Below are 21,747 nucleotides of genomic sequence, written 5' to 3'. Positions count from 1 at the left end.
GAGGAAGCCGAGAAGGAGGAGGTGGCAACAGGAGGCAAAGAATGTTGCCCTGCGATCCTTGGCGGCGGCAGGACGTGCGCCAAACAGCTCTCCGCCTGGGGCCCAGCTGCCACTACATTTACCCAGTGTGCAGTTAGGGAGATATAGCGTCCCTGGCCGTGCTTACTGGTCCACGTATCTGTGGTTAGGTGGACCTTGCCACAGATGGCGTTGCGCAGTGCACACTTGATTTTATCGGATACTTGGTTGTGCAGGGAAGGCACGGCTCTCTTGGAGAAGTAGTGCCGGCTGGGAACAACATACTGTGGGACAGCAAGCGACATGAGCTGTTTGAAGCTGTCTGTGTCCACCAGCCTAAATGACAGCATTTCATAGGCCAGTAGTTTAGAAATGCTGGCATTCAGGGCCAGGGATCGAGGGTGGCTAGGTGGGAATTTACGCTTTCTATCAAATGTTTGTGAGATGGAGAGCTGAACGCTGGCGTGTGACGTGAGACGCTTGGTGACGGAGGTGGTGGTGGTGGTGTTGGTGGTACATCCCCTGTTTGCTGGGCGGCAGGTGCCAACGTTCCTCCAGAGGCGGAGGAAGAGGCCGAGGCGGCAGCAGCAGAATAGGCCGAGGCGGCAGCAGCAGAAGAGGTAGCAGGGGGAGCCTGAGTGACTTCCTTGGTTTTAAGGTGTTTACTCCACTGCAGTTCATGCTTTGCATGCAGGTGCCTGGTCATGCAGGTTGTGCTCAGGTTCAGAACGTTAATGCCTCGCTTCAGGCTCTGATGGCACAGCGTGCAAACCACTCGGGTCTTGTCGTCAGCACATTGTTTGAAGAAGTGCCATGCCAGGGAACTCCTTGAAGCTGCCTTTGGGGTGCTCGGTCCCAGATGGCGGCGGTCAGTAGCAGGCGGAGTCTCTTGGCGGCGGGTGTTCTGCTTTTGCCCACTGCTCCCTCTTTTGCTACGCTGTTGGCTCGGTCTCACCACTGCCTCTTCCTCCGAACTGTGAAAGTCAGTGGCACGACCTTCATTCCATGTGGGGTCTAGGACCTCATCGTCCCCTGCATCGTCTTCCACCCAGTCTTGATCCCTGACCTCCTGTTCAGTCTGCACACTGCAGAAAGACGCAGCAGTTGGCACCTGTGTTTCGTCATCATCAGAGACATGCTGAGGTGGTATTCCCATGTCCTCATCATCAGGAAACATAAGTGGTTGTGCGTCAGTGCATTCTATGTCTTTCACCGCTGGGGAAGGGCTAGGTGGATGCCCTTGGGAAACCCTGCCAGCGGAGTCTTCAAACAGCATAAGAGACTGCTGCATAACTTGAGGCTGAGACAGTTTCCCTGGTATGCATGGGGGTGATGTGACAGACTGATGGGGTTGGTTTTCAGGCGCCATCTGTGCGCTTTCTGCAGAAGACTGGGTGGGAGATAATGTGAACGTGCTGGATCCACTGTCGGCCACCCAATTGACTAATGCCTGTACCTGCTCAGGCCTTACCATCCTTAGAACGGCATTGGGCCCCACCATATATCGCTGTAAATTCTGGCGGCTACTGGGACCTGAGGTAGTTGGTACACTAGGACGTGTGGATGTGGCAGAACGGCCACGTCCTCTCCCAGCACCAGAGGGTCCACTAACACCACCACGACCATGTCCACGTCCGCGTCCCTTACTAGATGTTTTTCTCATTGTTATGGTTCACCACAACAACAAATATATTATTTGGCCCAATGTATTGTATTCAAAATCAGCGGGATATAAATTTGAGGCCTAGTATTTAGGCGCTGGGTGACCGGTATGGATTTAGTGACAGAATTAGACTTGGAAATGCACAGAAGCGTGTGTGTGAAGTTATTCTGAATGACCCTATGTGCACCTTCAATATTATATACCCTTTTAGGGATAGATTTCAAATAGCTCTGATATAGCAGAAACCACTAAATTATGAAATTGCTAAATTGGGAATTGTACTTCAACCCAGAACAAAAAATGTGCTTTGACGGACACTAAATATCTTGCCCAGCAACAACAGTACAGCGGTGGGTAACGAGAGATTTAGAGGGATTTAAATTTGAGGCCTAGTATTTAGGCGCTGGGTCACCGGTATGGATTTAGTGACAGAATTAGACTTGGAAATGCACAGAAGCGTGTGTGTGAAGTTATTCTGAATGACCCTATGTGCACCTTCAATATTATATACCCTTTTAGGGATAGATTTCAAATAGCTCTGATATAGCAGAAACCACTAAATTATGAAATTGCTAAATTGGGAATTGTACTTCAACCCAGAACAAAAAATGTGCTTTGACGGACACTAAATATCTTGCCCAGCAACAACAGTACAGCGGTGGGTAACGAGAGATTTAGAGGGATTTAAATTTGAGGCCTAGTATTTAGGCGCTGGGTCACCGGTATGGATTTAGTGACAGAATTAGACTTGGAAATGCACAGAAGCGTGTGTGTGAAGTTATTCTGAATGACCCTATGTGCACCTTCAATATTATATACCCTTTTAGGGATAGATTTCAAATAGCTCTGATATAGCAGAAACCACTAAATTATGAAATTGCTAAATTGGGAATTGTACTTCAACCCAGAACAAAAAATGTGCTTTGACGGACACTAAATATCTTGCCCAGCAACAACAGTACAGCGGTGGGTAACGAGAGATTTAGAGGGATTTAAATTTGAGGCCTAGTATTTAGGCGCTGGGTCACCGGTATGGATTTAGTGACAGAATTAGACTTGGAAATGCACAGAAGCGTGTGTGTGAAGTTATTCTGAATGACCCTATGTGCACCTTCAATATTATATACCCTTTTAGGGATAGATTTCAAATAGCTCTGATATAGCAGAAACCACTAAATTATGAAATTGCTAAATTGGGAATTGTACTTCAACCCAGAACAAAAAATGTGCTTTGACGGACACTAAATATCTTGCCCAGCAACAACAGTACAGCGGTGGGTAACGAGAGATTTAGAGGGAATTAAATTTGAGGCCTAGTATTTAGGCGCTGGGTCACCGGTATGGATTTAGTGACAGAATTAGACTTGGAAATGCACAGAAGCGTGTGTGTGAAGTTATTCTGAATGACCCTATGTGCACCTTCAATATTATATACCCTTTTAGGGATAGATTTCAAATAGCTCTGATATAGCAGAAACCACTAAATTATGAAATTGCTAAATTGGGAATTGTACTTCAACCCAGAACAAAAAATGTGCTTTGACGGACACTAAATATCTTGCCCAGCAACAACAGTACAGCGGTGGGTAACGAGAGATTTAGAGGGATTTAAATTTGAGGCCTAGTATTTAGGCGCTGGGTCACCGGTATGGATTTAGTGACAGAATTAGACTTGGAAATGCACAGAAGCGTGTGTGTGAAGTTATTCTGAATGACCCTATGTGCACCTTCAATATTATATACCCTTTTAGGGATAGATTTCAAATAGCTCTGATATAGCAGAAACCACTAAATTATGAAATTGCTAAATTGGGAATTGTACTTCAACCCAGAACAAAAAATGTGCTTTGACGGACACTAAATATCTTGCCCAGCAACAACAGTACAGTGGTGGGTAACGAGAGATTTAGAGGGATTTAAATTTGAGGCCTAGTATTTAGGCGCTGGGTCACCGGTATGGATTTAGTGACAGAATTAGACTTGGAAATGCACAGAAGCGTGTGTGTGAAGTTATTCTGAATGACCCTATGTGCACCTTCAATATTATATACCCTTTTAGGGATAGATTTCAAATAGCTCTGATATAGCAGAAACCACTAAATTATGAAATTGCTAAATTGGGAATTGTACTTCAACCCAGAACAAAAAATGTGCTTTGACGGACACTAAATATCTTGCCCAGCAACAACAGTACACCGGTGGGTAACGAGAGATTTAGAGGGAATTAAATTTGAGGCCTAGTATTTAGGCGCTGGGTCACCGGTATGGATTTAGTGACAGAATTAGACTTGGAAATACACAGTAGCGGGTGTGTGTGAAGTTATTCTGAATGACCCTATGTGCACCTTCAATATTATATACCCTTTTAGGGATAGATTTCAAATAGCTCTGATATAGCAGAAACCACTAAATTATGAAATTGCTAAATTGGGAATTGTACTTCAACCCAGAACAAAAAATGTGCTTTGACGGACACTAAATATCTTGCCCAGCAACAACAGTACAGCGGTGGGTAACGAGAGATTTAGAGGGAATTAAATTTGAGGCCTAGTATTTAGGCGCTGGGTCACCGGTATGGATTTAGTGACAGAATTAGACTTGGAAATACACAGTAGCGGGTGTGTGTGAAGTTATTCTGAATGACCCTATGTGCACCTTCAATATTATATACCCTTTTTGGGATAGATTTCAAATAGCTCTGATATAGCAGGAACCACTAAATTATGAAATTGCTAAATTGGGAATTGTACTTCAACCCAGAACAAAAAATGTGCTTTGACGGGCACTAAATAACTTTCCCAGCTACAACAGGACAACGGTAACGAGAGATTTAGAGGGATTTAAATTTGAGGCCTAGTATTTAGGCGCTGGGTGACAGGTATGGGTTTAGTGACAGAATTAGACTTGGAAATACACAGTAGCGGGTGTGTGTGAAGTTATTCTGAATGACCCTATGTGCACCTTCAATATTATATACCCTTTTTGGGATAGATTTCAAATAGCTCTGATATAGCAGAAACCACTAAATTATGAAATTGCTAAATTGGGAATTGTACTTCAACCCAGAACAAAAAATGTGCTTTGACGGACACTAAATATCTTGCCCAGCAACAACAGTACAGCGGTGGGTAACGAGAGATTTAGAGGGAATTAAATTTGAGGCCTAGTATTTAGGCGCTGGGTCACCGGTATGGATTTAGTGACAGAATTAGACTTGGAAATACACAGTAGCGGGTGTGTGTGAAGTTACTCTGAATGACCCTATGTGCACCTTCAATATTATATACCCTTTTTGGGATAGATTTCAAAGAGCTCTGATATAGCAGGAACCACTAAATTATGAAATTGCTAAATTGAGAATTGTATTTCAACCCAGAACAAGAAATGTGCTTGAACGGACACTAAATAACTCGCCCAGCTACAGCACTAGGGACAGATTTAGCTGGATATAAATTTGAGGCCTAGTATTTAGGCGCTGGGTGACCGGTATGGATTTAGTGACAGAATTAGACTGGGATATGGCCAAAAAATGAACAGACTATTGCTGGTTAAATGCACTTGGTGTGACAGCTTCACCCTGATGTAGGCTTTAGCCAAATAACAACCACACCATTGAGGGTTAAATGCACTTGGTGACAGGCGCAGCTTGCCCCTGATTTTGTATATGGCCAAAAAATGAACAGACTATTGCTGGTTAAATGCACTTGGTGTGACAGCTTCACCCTGATGTAGGCTTTAGCCAAATAACAACCACACCATTGAGGGTTAAATGCACTTGGTGACAGGCGCAGCTTGCCCCTGATTTTGTATATGGCCAAAAAATGAACAGACTATTGCTGGTTAAATGCACTTGGTGTGACAGCTTCACCCTGATGTAGGCTTTAGCCAAAAAACAACCACACCATTGAGGGTTAAATGCACTTGGTGACAGGCGCAGCTTGCCCCTGATTTTGTATATGGCCAAAAAATGAACAGACTATTGCTGGTTAAATGCACTTGGTGTGACAGCTTCACCCTGATGTAGGCTTTAGCCAAAAAACAACCACACCATTGAGGGTTAAATGCACTTGGTCGCAGCTTGTGCTGGCGCACCACAAGACACAAAATGGCCGCCGATCACCCCAGAAAAATGAGACTGACAAACGGTCTGTGCAGCCTAAAAACAGTGAGCAATTGAGGATCAGCAGCTCAATGATCCACAGCTGCAGATCGATCAGTTAATCAAGTCCTTTGGAGGAGTTAATCTGCCTAATCTCGCCCTACTGTCGCAGCCGCAACCTCTCCCTACGCTAATCAGAGCAGAGTGACGGGCGGCGCTATGTGACTCCAGCTTAAATAGAGGCTGGGTCACATGGTGCTCTGGCCAATCACAGCCATGCCAATAGTAGGCATGGCTGTGATGGCCTCTTGGGGCAAGTAGTATGACGCTTGTTGATTGGCTGCTTTGCAGCCTTTCAAAAAGCGCCAAGAAAGCGTCACAAAAGCGCCAAGAAAGCGACGAACACCGAACCCGAACCCGGACTTTTACGAAAATGTCCGGGTTCGGGTCCGTGTCACGGACACCCCAAAATTCGGTACGAACCCGAACTATACAGTTCGAGTTCGCTCATCCCTACTCCTCACTTCACATGCTATTTGTAATTGTATTTTTGTAAATGTGCCCAATTTTTGTGTCACATATAGCTGAAGGCATCTGCCAGAAATGGTAACAAAATTCATTCTGCCCTTCAAGACAATTCAAAGTATTTTCTTCAATTTTAAGATACCTTACATGCTATGAACACCTTTGCAAACAATGTTAAAGTCGTTGTCAATGTTTTTAATACTGTGGTTAAGGGTGAGCAATGTGATTAAAATAAATAAGCAAATTCTGCAGCAATGATGTCACATATCTCATTAATGTTTAAGGCAGCCAATCGCTGGCTTGAGCAGTTACGTGCATACAGGCAAGAGTCACAACTGAGATCAGTGATTGGCTGCAGTGGTGATGTGAACGATGTATCTGACATTTTCGCTGCGGGGGAGACAGTTCGTTGGAGAGTCGTGGAACTGACCGTTTTAGTACGCTTAGGTTACTTGCACACCTGCGGTAACGTATCTAGCAGGTTGCTGCAGCAGAGGAGCAGCCTGCCAGAGTTCACTGTATCCAGCATAGCCAATAGGGCCATGCACCGCCTGAGCTCATTGACTATAAAGGGATCTGGTGGAGATTAAGCCAGGTTTCGGCTGGAGAATAACTGGCGCATTCACTATTTTTTGTCCTGCCAAAATCTGGCGCTCATGCCGGGAAGTGGCTGGATCCCACCAGATCCCATTACAGACACTGAGCTTCGCTGGTGAATGCAGCAGTATCCAGCTACAGATGCAGTAGAGTTAACATATTACATAAAGCATGAGTGTTATCTAAACTAAATGCGTTAAGCAAAACCTTCATTTGCTTTTCAATGGCTTTTGTTTCAAGATAACACGATGAGTTAAGAAATTGGAGTTAAGAGTTTGAGTGTTAATCCTGCTACATCTGTAGGCCAGACCCAGTGTACTCTCAGAGTGTTTCTCTGCCAGAACAGCCTGCTGGATACCTTGCTGAAGGTGTGAAACTAGCCTTAGTGGCTTAAAAGAAAAAGATCCCGGACAACCCTTTTAAATGTTGCTATAAATCTAAAATAAAATAATTCATTTAATTTGCAATACATTCTTGGTCAATAAGAAGCTCTGTAGCTGCTGTGCAGACCTATGTGTTTGCATGGTTACTGTCTTCCATCTAGTCTGATATTGCAGTCATATGTTCATCTGTACCTCTTCTACTCTCCAGCAAAGATATAAAAATGGTTGAACGGTGAACAAGAAGAGAGCTGCGAGATGGCACATGCGCACTGGGCTCGCCATCTCCTTATACAGCTTATCGTATCGTCGGGGGTGTCAGACCCCCACCGATCTGATATTGATGACCTATTCTGAGGATAGGTCATCAACAGTAAAGGCCCGGACAACCCCTTTAGAAAAATCTTCCCAGCTATGTTCTTAAAGCTGAATTGTTCTCAGCAAAATATGTGAATCTTACTAAAATGTGAATAAAAAAGTTGTTATAAGTAAATAGACACACTTGGCAGTTGTCATAAGGTTCCATCTCTGGGCCACCATGCCACCATGAATGGAGAGGGGGCCATATATGCACAACTCTCTCCATTCACTCCTATGGGACTTCCAAAAATAGCAGAGTAAGTGCACTTACTCCATATTTACGATGGTGTGAAGTTAGTTTTCTTGAGACAGGAGCAGGTAGGTTCCAGAGGTGGATGGGAGGAGCTTTACAGTGCTTATAAGAGCAGGGATTGGCCATTAGTCTTTGCTCTTATTAGCATTGTAAAGGTCCTCATTACAGGAAAGACGCATTGTAAAGCAGATAGTATGAGGAAGATGTTACTGACTTCCTAGTTGTTGGGACTGTCTTTGACATGTGTCAAATCCATTCCATGTTTCTCACCCCCATCAATAGATATGACTATTCTTGTCTTCATTACACAAAAAATTTAGGGCATGTTCTATAATTAGCAGACCAGCCACACTGATCTGCCAAAAATACGGATATGTGCATGACCCTATAGACATGAACGGGTCAGTGTGCTATCCACACAAAATGTGGAGAGCAGACAGATGACGAATATGGTTGTGTGCATGGGGCCTTACTGATTATTCTGAAATGATGTACGGGAAGGATGGAGATTTTCTCTCATGCCATAAAATACTTGTCTCCATGTAGTTTTTAGTTTTTAATCTATCACAGGATGTTGGGAAATATTTAGCATTGCATGTGTAAAATTTTATCCAAGCAATATTGAAATTTCCAATCTGTTTTAAAGATCTCAAGTATCTGCAAGGCAGCCCTTCACGCTGGTGTAGTCCGTAATCTTCAAGGAGGCTATGTGGATGTTATGCCAATTGATAAAAAGAAACACTATTTTGGATCATCCCAAAATGGAATTACTTCAGAAAGGTATACTTATCTCTGTAAATTAAATGTTAATGTTAAGAGCTGTCTGGCTTAGGAATTCCATTTTTCACATTCCATACAAATTCGAAGAAAGAGACGGGAGTGCGGAAGAGGAGAACAGGGACTTCAGTTCACAGCGCTACCTCCCAGATATAGTCTGGGTACTGTGCAAATGCAAAGGATGCTTTTATTAGTTAATTTGCAACATGTTCTGGTTCCAGAAGGGACCCTTTGTCAGACATTAACATTTTGGTAAGCATCCAAATAAAGCAGAAGAGAAGTCCAGCTTCCAAACAATCGTGGCAACTTTATTGTTTCAGTGCATTAAAACCAAAAAGACAGCCCATGTCTACGCATTTCGGATCTAGTGGTGTTGATCCTTATTCATGAAATGTCATGAATAAGGATCAACACCACTAGCTCTGAAATGCGTAGACATGGACTGTCTTTTTGTTTTTTAATGCACTGAAACAATAAAGTTGCCACGATTGTTTGGAAGCTGGACTTCTCTTCTGCTTTATTTGGATGCTTACCCTGACGCCTAGACCCCCGGCGTTGTCCGTGCCTCCTCTCACATCATAGCCAGGTGAGCGCACCGCTCTTGTTTTTCCTACATTAACATTTTGGTAGTGGGGATTTCAAGTGGCACCTTTTTACAAGCCTCAGCAGGCTTTTACACAGAACAACGTGCTCAGATGAGGTACAAGCTGGCCATTTTCCTTCTAATCCTTCACTCCTTCGCATGTATGCTCTACCTCTCATTCGAGAAAATCAAGAGGGGGCCCATGGTTCATGACCTTCATCTATTAGCCCAAGTGGAGAGCAGTTCCAAAAGGAACCTCTCGCTATGTAGGCTCCAAGATGGCCGTGCATTGCCTGATTGACACATTGATTTAAATGGGCACTGCGTCTGTGCTGCTTGTAAATTAACCACTTACTTCCAGGTTCCCCCATGGACTATAGATCATCACTGGGGGGTAACATCAGTGGGACATCCTGTGACAAACTTATCATCAGGAGATCCTTATAACTAAAATTGTGCACAGTGACAGTCTTTTTCATGTCACGGTAATTCATAAGACATCCCTTTCCCCCATATCATGCTTATAATGTTCAAGGAACCCGAGGCAATGATAGTTTGTAAAGGCTTTCTTGGCTTCAAAATCTACTGTTTAACTGGTTCTTTTGTTTCCCTTGACAAAAAAGTAATGACTAGAGGGCTGCTATTTATTTTTAATGGACAGGGGGGAAAAAAACAACAGTGACCTCTGACTACCAGAATGAGGCTTGTGACTAACAGATCTCTATATCCCAGCTTCCTGGAGTCCTGTCAGTATGGCATGGGGGAGTTGGATATTGTAGTTAACTGTATTAAAATATTATGGTAAGCAAAGTATGAATACTTAAGGGCTCATGCACATGGGCATTGCCGTTTTTGCGGTCCTCAAATTGTGGATCTGCAAAACATGGATGCCAGCTGTTTGTGTTCTGCATTTTGTGTAAAACAGACAAGATTAGGACACATGGCCATGGGGGCCATGGAATGGACATACAGATGTAGACAGCACATAGTGTGCTGTCTGCATCTTTTGTGGCCCCGTTGAAGTAAATGGTTCTGCATCCAACCCTCAAAAGATCAGATGTGGACAAAAACCAAAGTCGTGTGCATGAGCCCTTAGCGGGCTGTCCAAAGTTAGAAGAAGTGTCTGCAATTTTTCTCAAAAAACAGTACAACATTTGTTCATTGGCTGTGTCTGGTATTGCAGCTCAGCCTCAGTTGCTAAAAAAGTAATTATTTTATTGCATTGACTATATTATAACAAACATAGATGCAATTTTTTTAATAAAAAATGTTGACCTGTTCGACTTTTGCATATTATATGTATTCTCATATATTGCAGGCGGCTCAGTCCCATTCACTGTGAAATCCATTAAAGAAGTTCTCTGATGTCTCTTTCTGTTCCTTTGTGCTCCTTATTGCTGAAAAAGCTGACCTGCCTTTTTGATTATATTATTTTTTTTTACTTGGTTGTAAAGAAGATCTCATCTTAGATTTGCACTCCAGAAAAATGGGGTAGGCTACAGACTGAGCAATCATAGAGTTTATCTGATGGATTCCACACTGAATAGGACTGAGAAGCCTTCAATGTAAGAATGTAAATAAATTACTTGCAAGTATGCTTTTATTTCAGATTAAAGCCAATGCAATAAGCAAGAAAATATTCTCCAAAAATGTCCATAGATTTCCTTAGTTATAATTAATTAATCGGGGTAAGCAGGAATACCAGACAAACCAATAGATGAAAAAAAAAGAAACAAAAGGATCCTGGACCAGAGCTTTCCTAACGATATTCTTTGAAATATGCAAAACAATACATAATAAAATCCAAAAGAGGTGTTTCGGGGACCTGCCTCTTTCTTCCATCTGAGTAAGGGGCAGGTCCCTGATCCTTTTTTTTTTTCCTCTCGCCACAAATCAGCAAGTCTGGGCACTCCAATAACCTCGACGTGAGTCTGCTCGACTAAGTAGTAAGTCCAGCCATCAGCTGCATATTAATTCAACACTAGGGATGAGCGGACCCATGGATGTTTGAGTTCGGCAGGTTTGGCCAAACTTCGGGTCAAAGTTCGGGTTCGGGACCCGAACTCAAACCCGAACCCCATTGAAGTCGATGAGGACCTGAACTTTGGTGCACTAAAATGGCTGTAAAATAGTCATAGTAAGGGTAGAGGGCTGCAAAAGAAAGCAAAATGGGGGTAAGAGCAGGACAGTTGCCCTGCAAACAAATGTGGATAGGGAAATTACTGAAAATAACATAGAATAAAAAAAATAATAATCTTGAACTAGGAGGCAGAGTTCAAAGTGGAGTAGGAGGTTGAGGAGGCGGTGGATGTGGCAGTGTAGGTGGAAGCGGCAGTGGAGAAGGAGGAGGTAGCCAACACAGTTTTTGTTGTTTTTTATTTTATTTCCTTTATTTACTTTCATTATTTATTTATTTTTTTATAAATTTGGAAAGACCCCAAAACATTGGGAAATAGAAAAGAGAATGCAAAGTGAAATTGAGCGCTAGAGTATAACAATGACTGGGTGCGGCTGGTATATTTGTCTACTCAGCACTAGTGATAGCCAGTTCGCAGTGTTCGCCAACGAACACATGCGGGCTGCCATCTTAACTCACAAGTCCGGCGATGCACAGGTAAGCCCTTACCTGTGCCGCAAGCCGGTCTGAAACAAATGCGGTCACCGGGAGCAGGCATGTTCCAAGAACAGCCACCGGGGGCCTTCATCGGGTTGTTCTCGGGACTGCCTGCTGCCGGTGACCGCATTTGATTTCAGACTGGCTCCCGGCGCAGGCACAGGTAAGGGTTTACCTGTGCATCGCCGGACTTGCCTGAGTTAAGATGGCAGCCCGCATGTGTTTATTGGCGAACACTGCAAACTGGCCATCACTGCTCAGCACGAGGTACAGACAAGTCCTGTGGGATCCATGCCTGGTTCATTTTAATGAACGTGAGCTCGTCCATGTTTGGTGTGGACAGGCGGCTGCGCTTGTCTGTGATTACCCCCAAACGTTCGGACAATACACTTGCTGCAGGGCAGGCCAGCACCTCCATGGCATAAAGGGCAAGCTCAGGCCATGTGCCCAATTTGGAGACCCAGAAGTTGAATGGGGCAGACCCATCAGTCAGTACGTGTAGGCATGTGCACACGTACTGTTCCACCATGTTGCTGAAATGCTGCCTCCTGCTAAGATGTTTCGTATCAGCTGGTGGTGCTGGTTATTGTGGCGTGCTGACAAATCTTTTCCACATTTCGGCCATGCTAACCCGCCTTCTGAGGTGCTGTCAGTGCCACAGCTACTTCAACCTTCTCCTCCTCTGCCTTCGCCTTGTGCTTCCACTGAGCCCCTGCTGTCAGGTGTGAATGCCATCAGCAGCGCATCTTCGGATCACACTCCAGTGACGGAATTAGCGGGGATCCAGCAGGGTGGCCACCCAGTAATCAGCACTGGTTAGAATGTGGGCAACTCGGCGGTCGATGCGCAGGCATGCATCATGTGGTCACTTGTGTGCCAGGCTGCCCAGAGGTATCGTCTGTGTCCTCTGTATCCCTCAGCCAAGCTCCATTGATGCCCATAAGCTGCTTTGGGTGCCACCCTGCTGTGAATGGTTTGTCATCCTCATCATCCTCCTCATCCTGCCGAACGGTGCCCTGGCTGGACAGTTGGCCTGGCTGGTCTGTCCTGGCTGGACAGTTGTGTACCTGGCCTCTGTTGGTGCAAGAACCCACCCTCTGAGCCACTTGTGAATGACTGGCCTGATAACCGTGGAAATGATCCCTCTTGTGCTACACCCTCTTCCATCCAGCAGCGCAGACAGGCGAGCAGCAGCAGGGTGAGAACGCCGAAAGTAAGCAGACGGCCCGCATATTCTGCAGCAGGTCACTTGCGCCAGGCAAGGGATGTGCATAATACCAGCTAGCCCCAGAGCTGCTATGAGATATCACCCGTTATTGCACACCACCAGGCCAGGCTTGAGGCTCAGCGGCACCAACCACTCATCGGTCCGTTTTTCCATGCCCGTCCACAGCTCCTGCAAGGTGTGGTGTTTTTGCCCCCAAACAGATGAGTTTCAAAACAGCCTGCTGTCATTTCCCCCTGACTGTGCTGAAGTTGGTGGTGAAGTTGTTACGCTGACTGGAGGAAGAAGAGGAGTTGGAGGATGAGGCAACGAAAAATGTGCTGCAATCCTTGGTGGTGGTAGGACATGAGCCAAACTGCTATCCGCCTCAGGCCCAGCCGCAACTGCATTTACCCAGTGTGCAGTTAGGGAGATATAATGTCCCTGTCCGTGTTTACTAGTCCACGTATCAGTAGTTATGTGGACCTTGCCACAGATGGCGTTGTGCAGAGCACACCTGATTTTGACTGCCACTTGGTTGTGCAGGGCAGGGATGATTCGTACTTCCTCTTTCTCTCCAGTGTTTTGGGGATGAACGCTTCCATGGGACAGTGTGGACATTCCGGGTGATGGTGGTGGAGGTGGTGGTGTTGCATCCGGGTTTGCGGGGTGGCAGGTGCCAGTGTCTCTCCAGAAGAGAAGGAAGAGGAGCCTGAGATCTTTTGTGGGTTTTCAGGTGTGTACTCCACTTCAGCTCGTGCTTTGCATTTAGATGCCTGATCATGCAGGTGGTGTTCAGGTTTAGAAGATTTATACCTCGCTTCAGGCTCTGATTGCAAACCACTCGCTTCTTGTCATCAGCACATTGTCTGAAGAACTGCCACGCCAGGGAACTCCTTTGAGCTACCTTTGATGTGCTCAGTCCCTGGGTGCGGTGGGCAGTAGCAGGCATACTGGCTAGGGGACGGCCACTCTCTTTTTTGCGTCCTGCTTCCTATTTTGCTGTCCAGATGGCGCTGTGTAACCACCTCTTCTTCCGAACTGCACACGTCACTTTCATGACCTTGATTTCATGTGGGGTCTAGGACCTCATCATCCTCCACATCATCTTCCACCCACTCTTCATCCCTGTCCTCCTTGCCGATCTGCACACGGCAGAAAGCCACTGCAGTTAGCACCTGTGTTTCGTCATCATCAGACGTTCTGCGGTGGTCCTCCCATGTCCACATCCTGAGCCATAAGTGGTTGGGCATTAGTGCACTCAATCTCTTCCACTTCTGGGGCAGGGCTAGGTGGATGGCCCACGGAAACCCTGGCAGCAGAGTCATCAAAAAGCATAAGAGACTGCTGCATGACTTGGGGCTCAGACTGCTTGGCTGATTTGCAAGGGGTGAGGTGAAAGACAGGTGCCAACTCTGCGGTTTCATCAGGGGACTGGGTGGGAGACAATGTGAAGGAACTGGAGGCACTGTCAGCCATCCAATCTACTACGGCTTCTACTTGTTCATTTGGGCATGTAGCTGGCACAGATCGACCACGTCCTCTCCCTGCAACAGGAGCTCCACCAGCACCAGCAGCACCATGACCAGGGCCACGTCCCTTATTTGATTCTTTCCTCATTCTTTGAGGTCACCCACCGAACTAACAGACAGATTAACTATATTAATTTCCCTGTTACGTATGCAGTGCAGTTGTACCTCACACCAAAAATGGGTATACTGTATGTCTCTGGCCAAACTAACAGTCAGATTAACTATATTAATTTCCCTGTCACGTATAAAGTGCAGGTGTATCTCACACAAAAAAAATGGGTCTATGTGACCCCTCGAACTAACAGACAGATTAACTATTATATTTTTGTGTCAGGGGTACAAAGATGGGGCATAATACCCACAATAAATCACTATAGGTCACTCACAGAATTAACAGCCAGATGTATTATTATATTTCTGTGACAGGGTTGCAAAGCTGGTGTATTGCACCCACAAAAATTAGTTATAAGTCACTCACAAAACAAGTAGCAAGATTTCTAACACTCTCCCTCACTTCAGCTGCCTGCTTCCTGTCCCTGCACCACTCAGAGCTACACATGATCCAGCTTGTATAGAGGCTGGGTCACATGATGCACCGGCCAATCACAGCCCTGCCATTACTAGGAATGGCTGTGATGGCTTCTAAGTGCCCACAGCTTAAAAGCTTGTTGATTGGCTGCCCTGCAGCCTTTTCAAAAGCTTTATTAAATGCCCAAACACCGAATTCAAACCCAAACTTTTCCGGCAAAGTTCGGGTCCAGCTACCCGAACTCTCAAAGTTTGGTACGGACCTAAACTTTACAGTTCGGGTTCACTCAACACTATTCAACACCATTATAGTTGTTGTGAACTTGTGACTAATCACAACACGAAGTGAGCAGCCATTTGTCTTCAACATTATATACCATACCACTCAGGTATCACTCTATGCAATATACTACACCAATAGATAATCTAGGGTACTTATTAAATGTATTATGCACATTTATATGATGGTCTTTTCATCACTTCATGTTATGTTTTCCCCTTTGTAGAGGAGAAAAAAGTATGTGCATGTTCATATAAAGCAATGCATGCAATGTATTACAGAAATTCATAGTGTATGTGCAACAAGTCGAATAAGCTGACCATTGTTATTTATTAAATTGTGTAACTGATGGTATTTAGCAAACTCAGGAGAAGCTGTGGTACCATAACTGCTTGTCTCCTGTAATCCCATAAATCATACCCTTACAAGCTGCTTACAAGTCAGACCAGCTCTGTGTTTTAGTCTTCTGCTGTGTATAATGTAATATTTGATTCAATGCTTTCTACTAAGAACCTAAAACTGCTTCACCATAGGCACGCAATGAGGCCAAAAGTGATTGTATGCTGTAGCTCTCAGTCTCCATTTACAGCAAGATTCCTAAAATTACCATAAGCGGATCAGATAAGCCATAATTCCTGATATTTAAAGACCGCTGATTAGAATACATAGACAGCGAATAAAACATTTTCTTCTAATCAATTAAAGAGACAATGTCAGAGAAGAACATTGTATTTGGTAAAGATCTCCCTATGCAAATCGGATGCTTCTGCTGAGGGTACAAGGGGTTCCAGAGATATAGCCATCTGGATTTTTACCCAAATGGCATTCTACTATGATATGGTGCAAATCTTTTTAGATTAAATGTTCACATCTGTGTAAGTTTAGCAAAGGAAATAAACACAAACATGTATATATTGAAAGTAAAGTTTAAAGGTAAAGTTTTGATGTCCCATTCACCCAAGGGTTTATCAACCATAGGAGCAGGTGCTGATTTGGACCCGATGTGTGCATGCTTTAAATTGACAGCCTTTCTTTAGAATGACCACCACGTAATTCTCAATTTTGCCTGCAGTAGCCTGAAGCCTATGGCCAGCTGTGGCTTCTCCCAACTATCACAATTGGAGAAACCAACAACTGATTATCTCCATTTGGCTAAACTAATTTACAGAACTGTAGCTTGTTCCTTTTGTGAAAAGGAGGAAAGTAAGAGTTATATCTAACAGAAGAAGATAACCCAATTACTGATTTTTCAACATTGCCTTAGTGAATGCATTATTTCTGTACTTCTGTAAGATAGGCCAAATAGAGGCCAGGTTTGTAGCTACTTTAATTACAATTTTAGGCTCTGTCCATACTATTGCCATAGCTTGTGCAAATCCATGACCTCTTTCAGATGGCTGCCATTGCCAACTAGTCCTAAAGAAATCACATTTCTTTGTTTTGCAGTTTACATAACCCATTGGGAAGCAAGGCATTTAGAATATTTGCTGTCATCTGAGAAGGAAGTGGAAATATAAGAAGTCCAACAATCCAGAAGAACATGTCTCAAGATTTGTATAAAAGTGTATTATTGTACAGTCCATAATATCTATTGTAAGAACATTTGTGGATCATAGTAAAACGAGGCTGTATTCATTATAGAATATTAACTTTTTAGAGTTTATTAATTCCTGCTGTATCTGACCTCTTCTTGGCATTGAAGCTATAGTATTAGGATCCACTGGTGTATTCAGAAGTATGCCTTATTGTTCAGTTCTTTGGGTTGGGGCAGTCTAGCCCTTAAAATCAAACACAAAATGAAATTAGTAATACTGACCTAAATAATGAACCAAGCAACATTTTAAAGGAGAGTACACAGTTAATCCAATTTTAGATATTCTAGCATTGTATTTGGCTTTGGGAATGGGCACTTTTAAACCCCTTAATGTATAATCTGCACCATGTGGAGGAGACAACATAAACTTCTAGTTCTTACAGAATGTTTGATCACTCATAAAGGAGCTTGGAAAATCTAAAAATTCTTTGTCTAATTATGAATCAAAGGATTCTCATGGACTTAATGTAAGGCCAGTGGGGACTTCCTTTTGGGATCCCCACTAGTCACCAATCTTGAAGGGATGTTGCTCTCCATTATTTACACAAGCACACAAGCACAGTGGCATGTCCATATGGACAGCTGAGTATTGTTCTGTAGTTTGTCCCATCCAAGTCAATGGAAAGAACTGCAATTCCAGGCACAGACATTTATGCAAACAAGCCATTGTAACTGTGTAAATGATCAATGGGATGAAGAGCTCTGCAGAGAACTGCAGCGTCTTCATTTTGTTGATAGCAGGGGGGCTGACAGTCAGACACCTGCTAGTCAAGCATTGATGATTTATTCTAAGGGTGATCTGATCCAAGTTCCAGAAAACAAATGTATCTAATATACTGTTATAGTTCAATTTCCAAGAGCACTGTGGTGAGGATCAACATATTTGTGCATACATGTTCGAGTCCAATCGTTCTCAGGTTCTAATTTACAGAACTGTGAAATGGTCATATGACCAATTTACCTGTATCTGCTACTAGAAATAAGTGGATTCCTGGTTCTTAAAATTGAGAAGTGAAACTGTCAAGATTTATAGCCTCCTGTTGGTACGACAATTTAAAGGTACAATTGTGATGACTTATTAAGCTTTGATAGGGCAGCAAAGGGTCTTCATCCTGGATGCAGGTTCCTTCACTTTTCTCAAGTGACTTTATGAAATCCCATTAATACAGTGCCGTTGTTTTCAGGGCATAAGATGACTTTGGTGGATTTATTTGTATTCACTTTTTGTTTTGTTGTTCTGTGGTTGTCCTTCAGCAGTCTTCCACCTTTACTGTAATGGTGAAGACTGCAAAATTGACAGGAACATGTACAAATTTTGACCATTACTTATAATAGAAGCATTTCTAGGTGCATAACATGGAACTGCTTCTTTAAGGAGTAGATTTACTAAGCAAACTGCTAAATTAATCTGGCACAAATTATGGCAAAAAAGCGGAATACTTTGTAGCATAATTATTATATTTACAGAAAATTGTTATGCACCACACGACCATTTAGAAATGTATCTGAAAAAGAAGCATGGCTAAGAAAAGTTGCACAATGCACCCCATTTATTGAAGGTGTGCTCCATTCTTTTGATTCAAAATATTGATTTAAAAAAGCCAGCCAAGGGGTGGCATAAGGAAGAGAAAAACAAGATGCATCACATAGTGTGTGTCACATTTGGCAAAGTTTCTGCCTATTTCATCTGTAATTTTATCTTAACTCAAAATCTGAAAGTAAATCTTCCCAGTGTGCTATCACAGGTTTTCAATTTCTTTCTTTAATTATTTTTTACCGATGTTGAGGTGCAGCTTTTTTGCCACACCACTACCGCTATGTGTGACTTTAGCATCAAACTTTTTACTACTAACGTGCAACTTTATTTTAATAGGGTTGTAAACACTTTCAAATATCCTGTGAGGGAATTCTGAATTATTAAATGTAATCCAACTCAGCAATTCATGATAGTATTTTGCCAGCGTGGGGAATCTTCATAAAGAATATTTTTTTTCTAGAGAACCCAAAACACAAAGAAAATGCATAGGCAGCCCATTTATTTCAATAGGCAATGTAAAATACTTTATTTTCCCTGTGGTGATACCAAAGGAAAAATGAATTCTTGCTGTCAGTATCTCCAACAGATGACTGGGAATTCCAGCAGTGACACTCTCTGCTTAGCTTTAGGATTATTTGACACTTCTATCAAATGGATTGTTAAAAATGGATTATCATGTAAGTAAAGTCCTGTGCTTTTTGCCACAGTCAAGTTATTTTGAAAAGTGAGGATTTCCATTGAATATTCTTTAAATGCCTTGAGTCTCAAACCTACAGTAGTTTCCTCTTCTTACTATAGAATCCCATCTTGAGTCTTGACCCTCAAGACCATATTTGTTACATAAAACCAATTGAAAGACACATAATATAATACACAAAAAATGTTATCTTGACCTACAGTATTACTGAAATATCTTATTGCAAATTTTATACTGGATTAGGAGATCCATTATAACCCCATTATACCTTTTTATTGGATTTAGTGAAGAATCAGTCATAGCAACAACTTTGTAAGTTTGTCCCATTGTGATTTTTGAATGCTGAACACAATGGCCCTGAGTATTGCCATCCTGACCTTTTTGTGAAGTCTTTCTACTCCACTGTTGGACCGTGGTAGCCATGTGTTTCAATGTTCCTTCATGAGAAGGTCCAGAAGTTCTAAACTTTGGACCAGGACTGATGTCCACAGCATGAGCTGTAATTTCTAAGTCACCGTGGGATTTTAATAAATGGGGTTGTCACATTTTGGCAACTGATTATCTTTAAAAAATAAATAAATAAATAAGGATGTGGTTAAAACCAAAGGACCTATGGATATCATAGAGGGAGTGTCCAAATTGGTACCCTCTCTCTGAGTGCGGAGAGCTGCTAATGAAAGACAGTTCTCACTCTGGTGGAAACAGCCCATCCACACAGCACTTTGGCGCCATTTATTTGAAGGGCTGACATAATGCTACATTTCCCATGAGGTGTCAACTGGGGCTCAACCTTAGAAATTGCCACATGTTTCTGAATCAAAAAGGGGGTTGAGACAACACATTTAAAATCTGTATACATAAATGTTTGCAGTGGATCATTTATTGCTGCTATTTCTTATAAAACAATATGTTGTTGAAAATGATGCTTAGGGTTTTTATTGTGTAAATATTGTTCATATTTGAGTAGGATTGTTACTTTTGTTATATATTTTTATGATGAATGAATTTACTCTACAAAAAGTTTGGAACTTTTTGGTGTTTTTTTTTATAGCCTGGCAAATATTCCTGCAGGCCAGGAAGTGTACAGCAAAGTAGTTTATAATGCCGTTAATGTGCATTCACTTTTATTGTTGCACCCTGTCCACATGTTGGTATAAAAATATTACTTATAAAACATGCTTATATGAGATATTGCCTTCTAAAGGTTGAAGATGTTGCAGCTGGAATTTCTTTTGTAGTGCAGTTACATTCTATGATTATCTTCACAACACTATTTTTACCAACTGTTAGTCACGTTCTTTTAATGAAATCTTCCTCTGTGTTGTATTTTCTATTAGAGATAACATAATAAATATATATTGTGAGAAGGAATGTATGATTTCTTATTCTTTCTGTGTTTGTGTGAAAAAGTTGATCAAATGACAAAGCATAACATTTGGATTGGGAGTGCTAATTTTAAAGGGAACCTGTCATCACAATTCTCTGTATGCAAATAATTATGTAGAGTAGGAGATCACATTGGAGCAAAATCATTGGTTAGAGTCATGGAGTCACTGCCACAAGCCGTTCTATCTCACTGTGATTAACAACCCAGTGCCTGCTCCAAGTCATCCCAGTGCCATCCCAATCATTTCAATGTATTCCACGCAGTGTTGATCACGAATATTCTAATTGCTAATTTTTATCGCGAATATCAGCACTTTGAGAATTTGCAAAGATGTAGAATATAGTGCTATATCTTCGTAATCGCAAATATATATATTTTTCATCAGTACCCTCCCTGCTTCTTGCTTGTGGGCCAATGAGAAGGCTGCAATATCTTTGTCTGAGCTTAGCAACATCCCTAGCAACCAATAGGAAAGTTGCCTCCCCCTTACTATATATAGGAAACTCCCCAGCAGCCGTTTTCTGCAGTTTTTTTGCAGTTCTGAGAGAGAGAGAGAGAAAGAGCAGTGACATTGCTGTGCTCTGTGCTTTGGATCCTTATTCAATTACATTAGATAGTTAGCTTATATATATATATATATATATAGTACAGATAGTTAGTGGGAGATAGTCAGTGTAGGTTATATCCTGATGTAGTATAGCTGATTCCAGTGCAGGGTGTTAGGTAGTGTGATAGGTAGTACTGTACTGTGCATTTTCTTCAGTCTTAGGAAACTTCTAGCAGCTTGAAAAATGTAGCAAAAGTGAGCCACGCCTGTATTGCGAGCGCAATACGCGCATATTACATTGCCGATCATAATGACTGGAGAAAATAATGACTGGAGATTATGAATTCTAGAATTTGCGAATATATGGAGAATATTAGGCAAAAAATTAGCAAAATATCTCGAAAAAAAAATATTGCCTATGCTGCTCATCAATTATTCCATGTCGGATAAGGAGAAGGGGAAAGAAAACTAACAGCACATGCGCTTAATCTCAGACGCACTGGGATGATTTGGTGATTCAGACAGTGTAAGAAGATTACCGAATTACTCCATGACCTTCATTTACATATAGA

The 21,747-nt window shown here is 42.6% G+C and overlaps 1 protein-coding gene across 1 annotated transcript in view; it reads left to right on the top strand.

Moving 5' to 3' along the window:
- The window catches only part of CRISPLD1 (cysteine rich secretory protein LCCL domain containing 1), a 98,022-nt gene extending 77,414 nt beyond the window's left edge, over positions 1-20,608 (top strand). Inside the window, exons 14-15 of the mRNA XM_044293229.1 lie at positions 8,542-8,675; positions 16,860-20,608. Coding sequence (XP_044149164.1) covers positions 8,542-8,675; positions 16,860-16,911 — 186 coding nt within the window. The 3' untranslated portion in view covers positions 16,912-20,608. The remainder of the gene's footprint in view (positions 1-8,541; positions 8,676-16,859) is intronic.
- Positions 20,609-21,747: the final 1,139 nt, after the last annotated feature.

This window comes from Bufo gargarizans, chromosome 5 (genome assembly GCF_014858855.1).
Source record: "Bufo gargarizans isolate SCDJY-AF-19 chromosome 5, ASM1485885v1, whole genome shotgun sequence".
NCBI classification, from domain to species: domain Eukaryota; kingdom Metazoa; phylum Chordata; class Amphibia; order Anura; family Bufonidae; genus Bufo; species Bufo gargarizans.
This window is presented reverse-complemented; position numbering and strand designations above follow the sequence as displayed.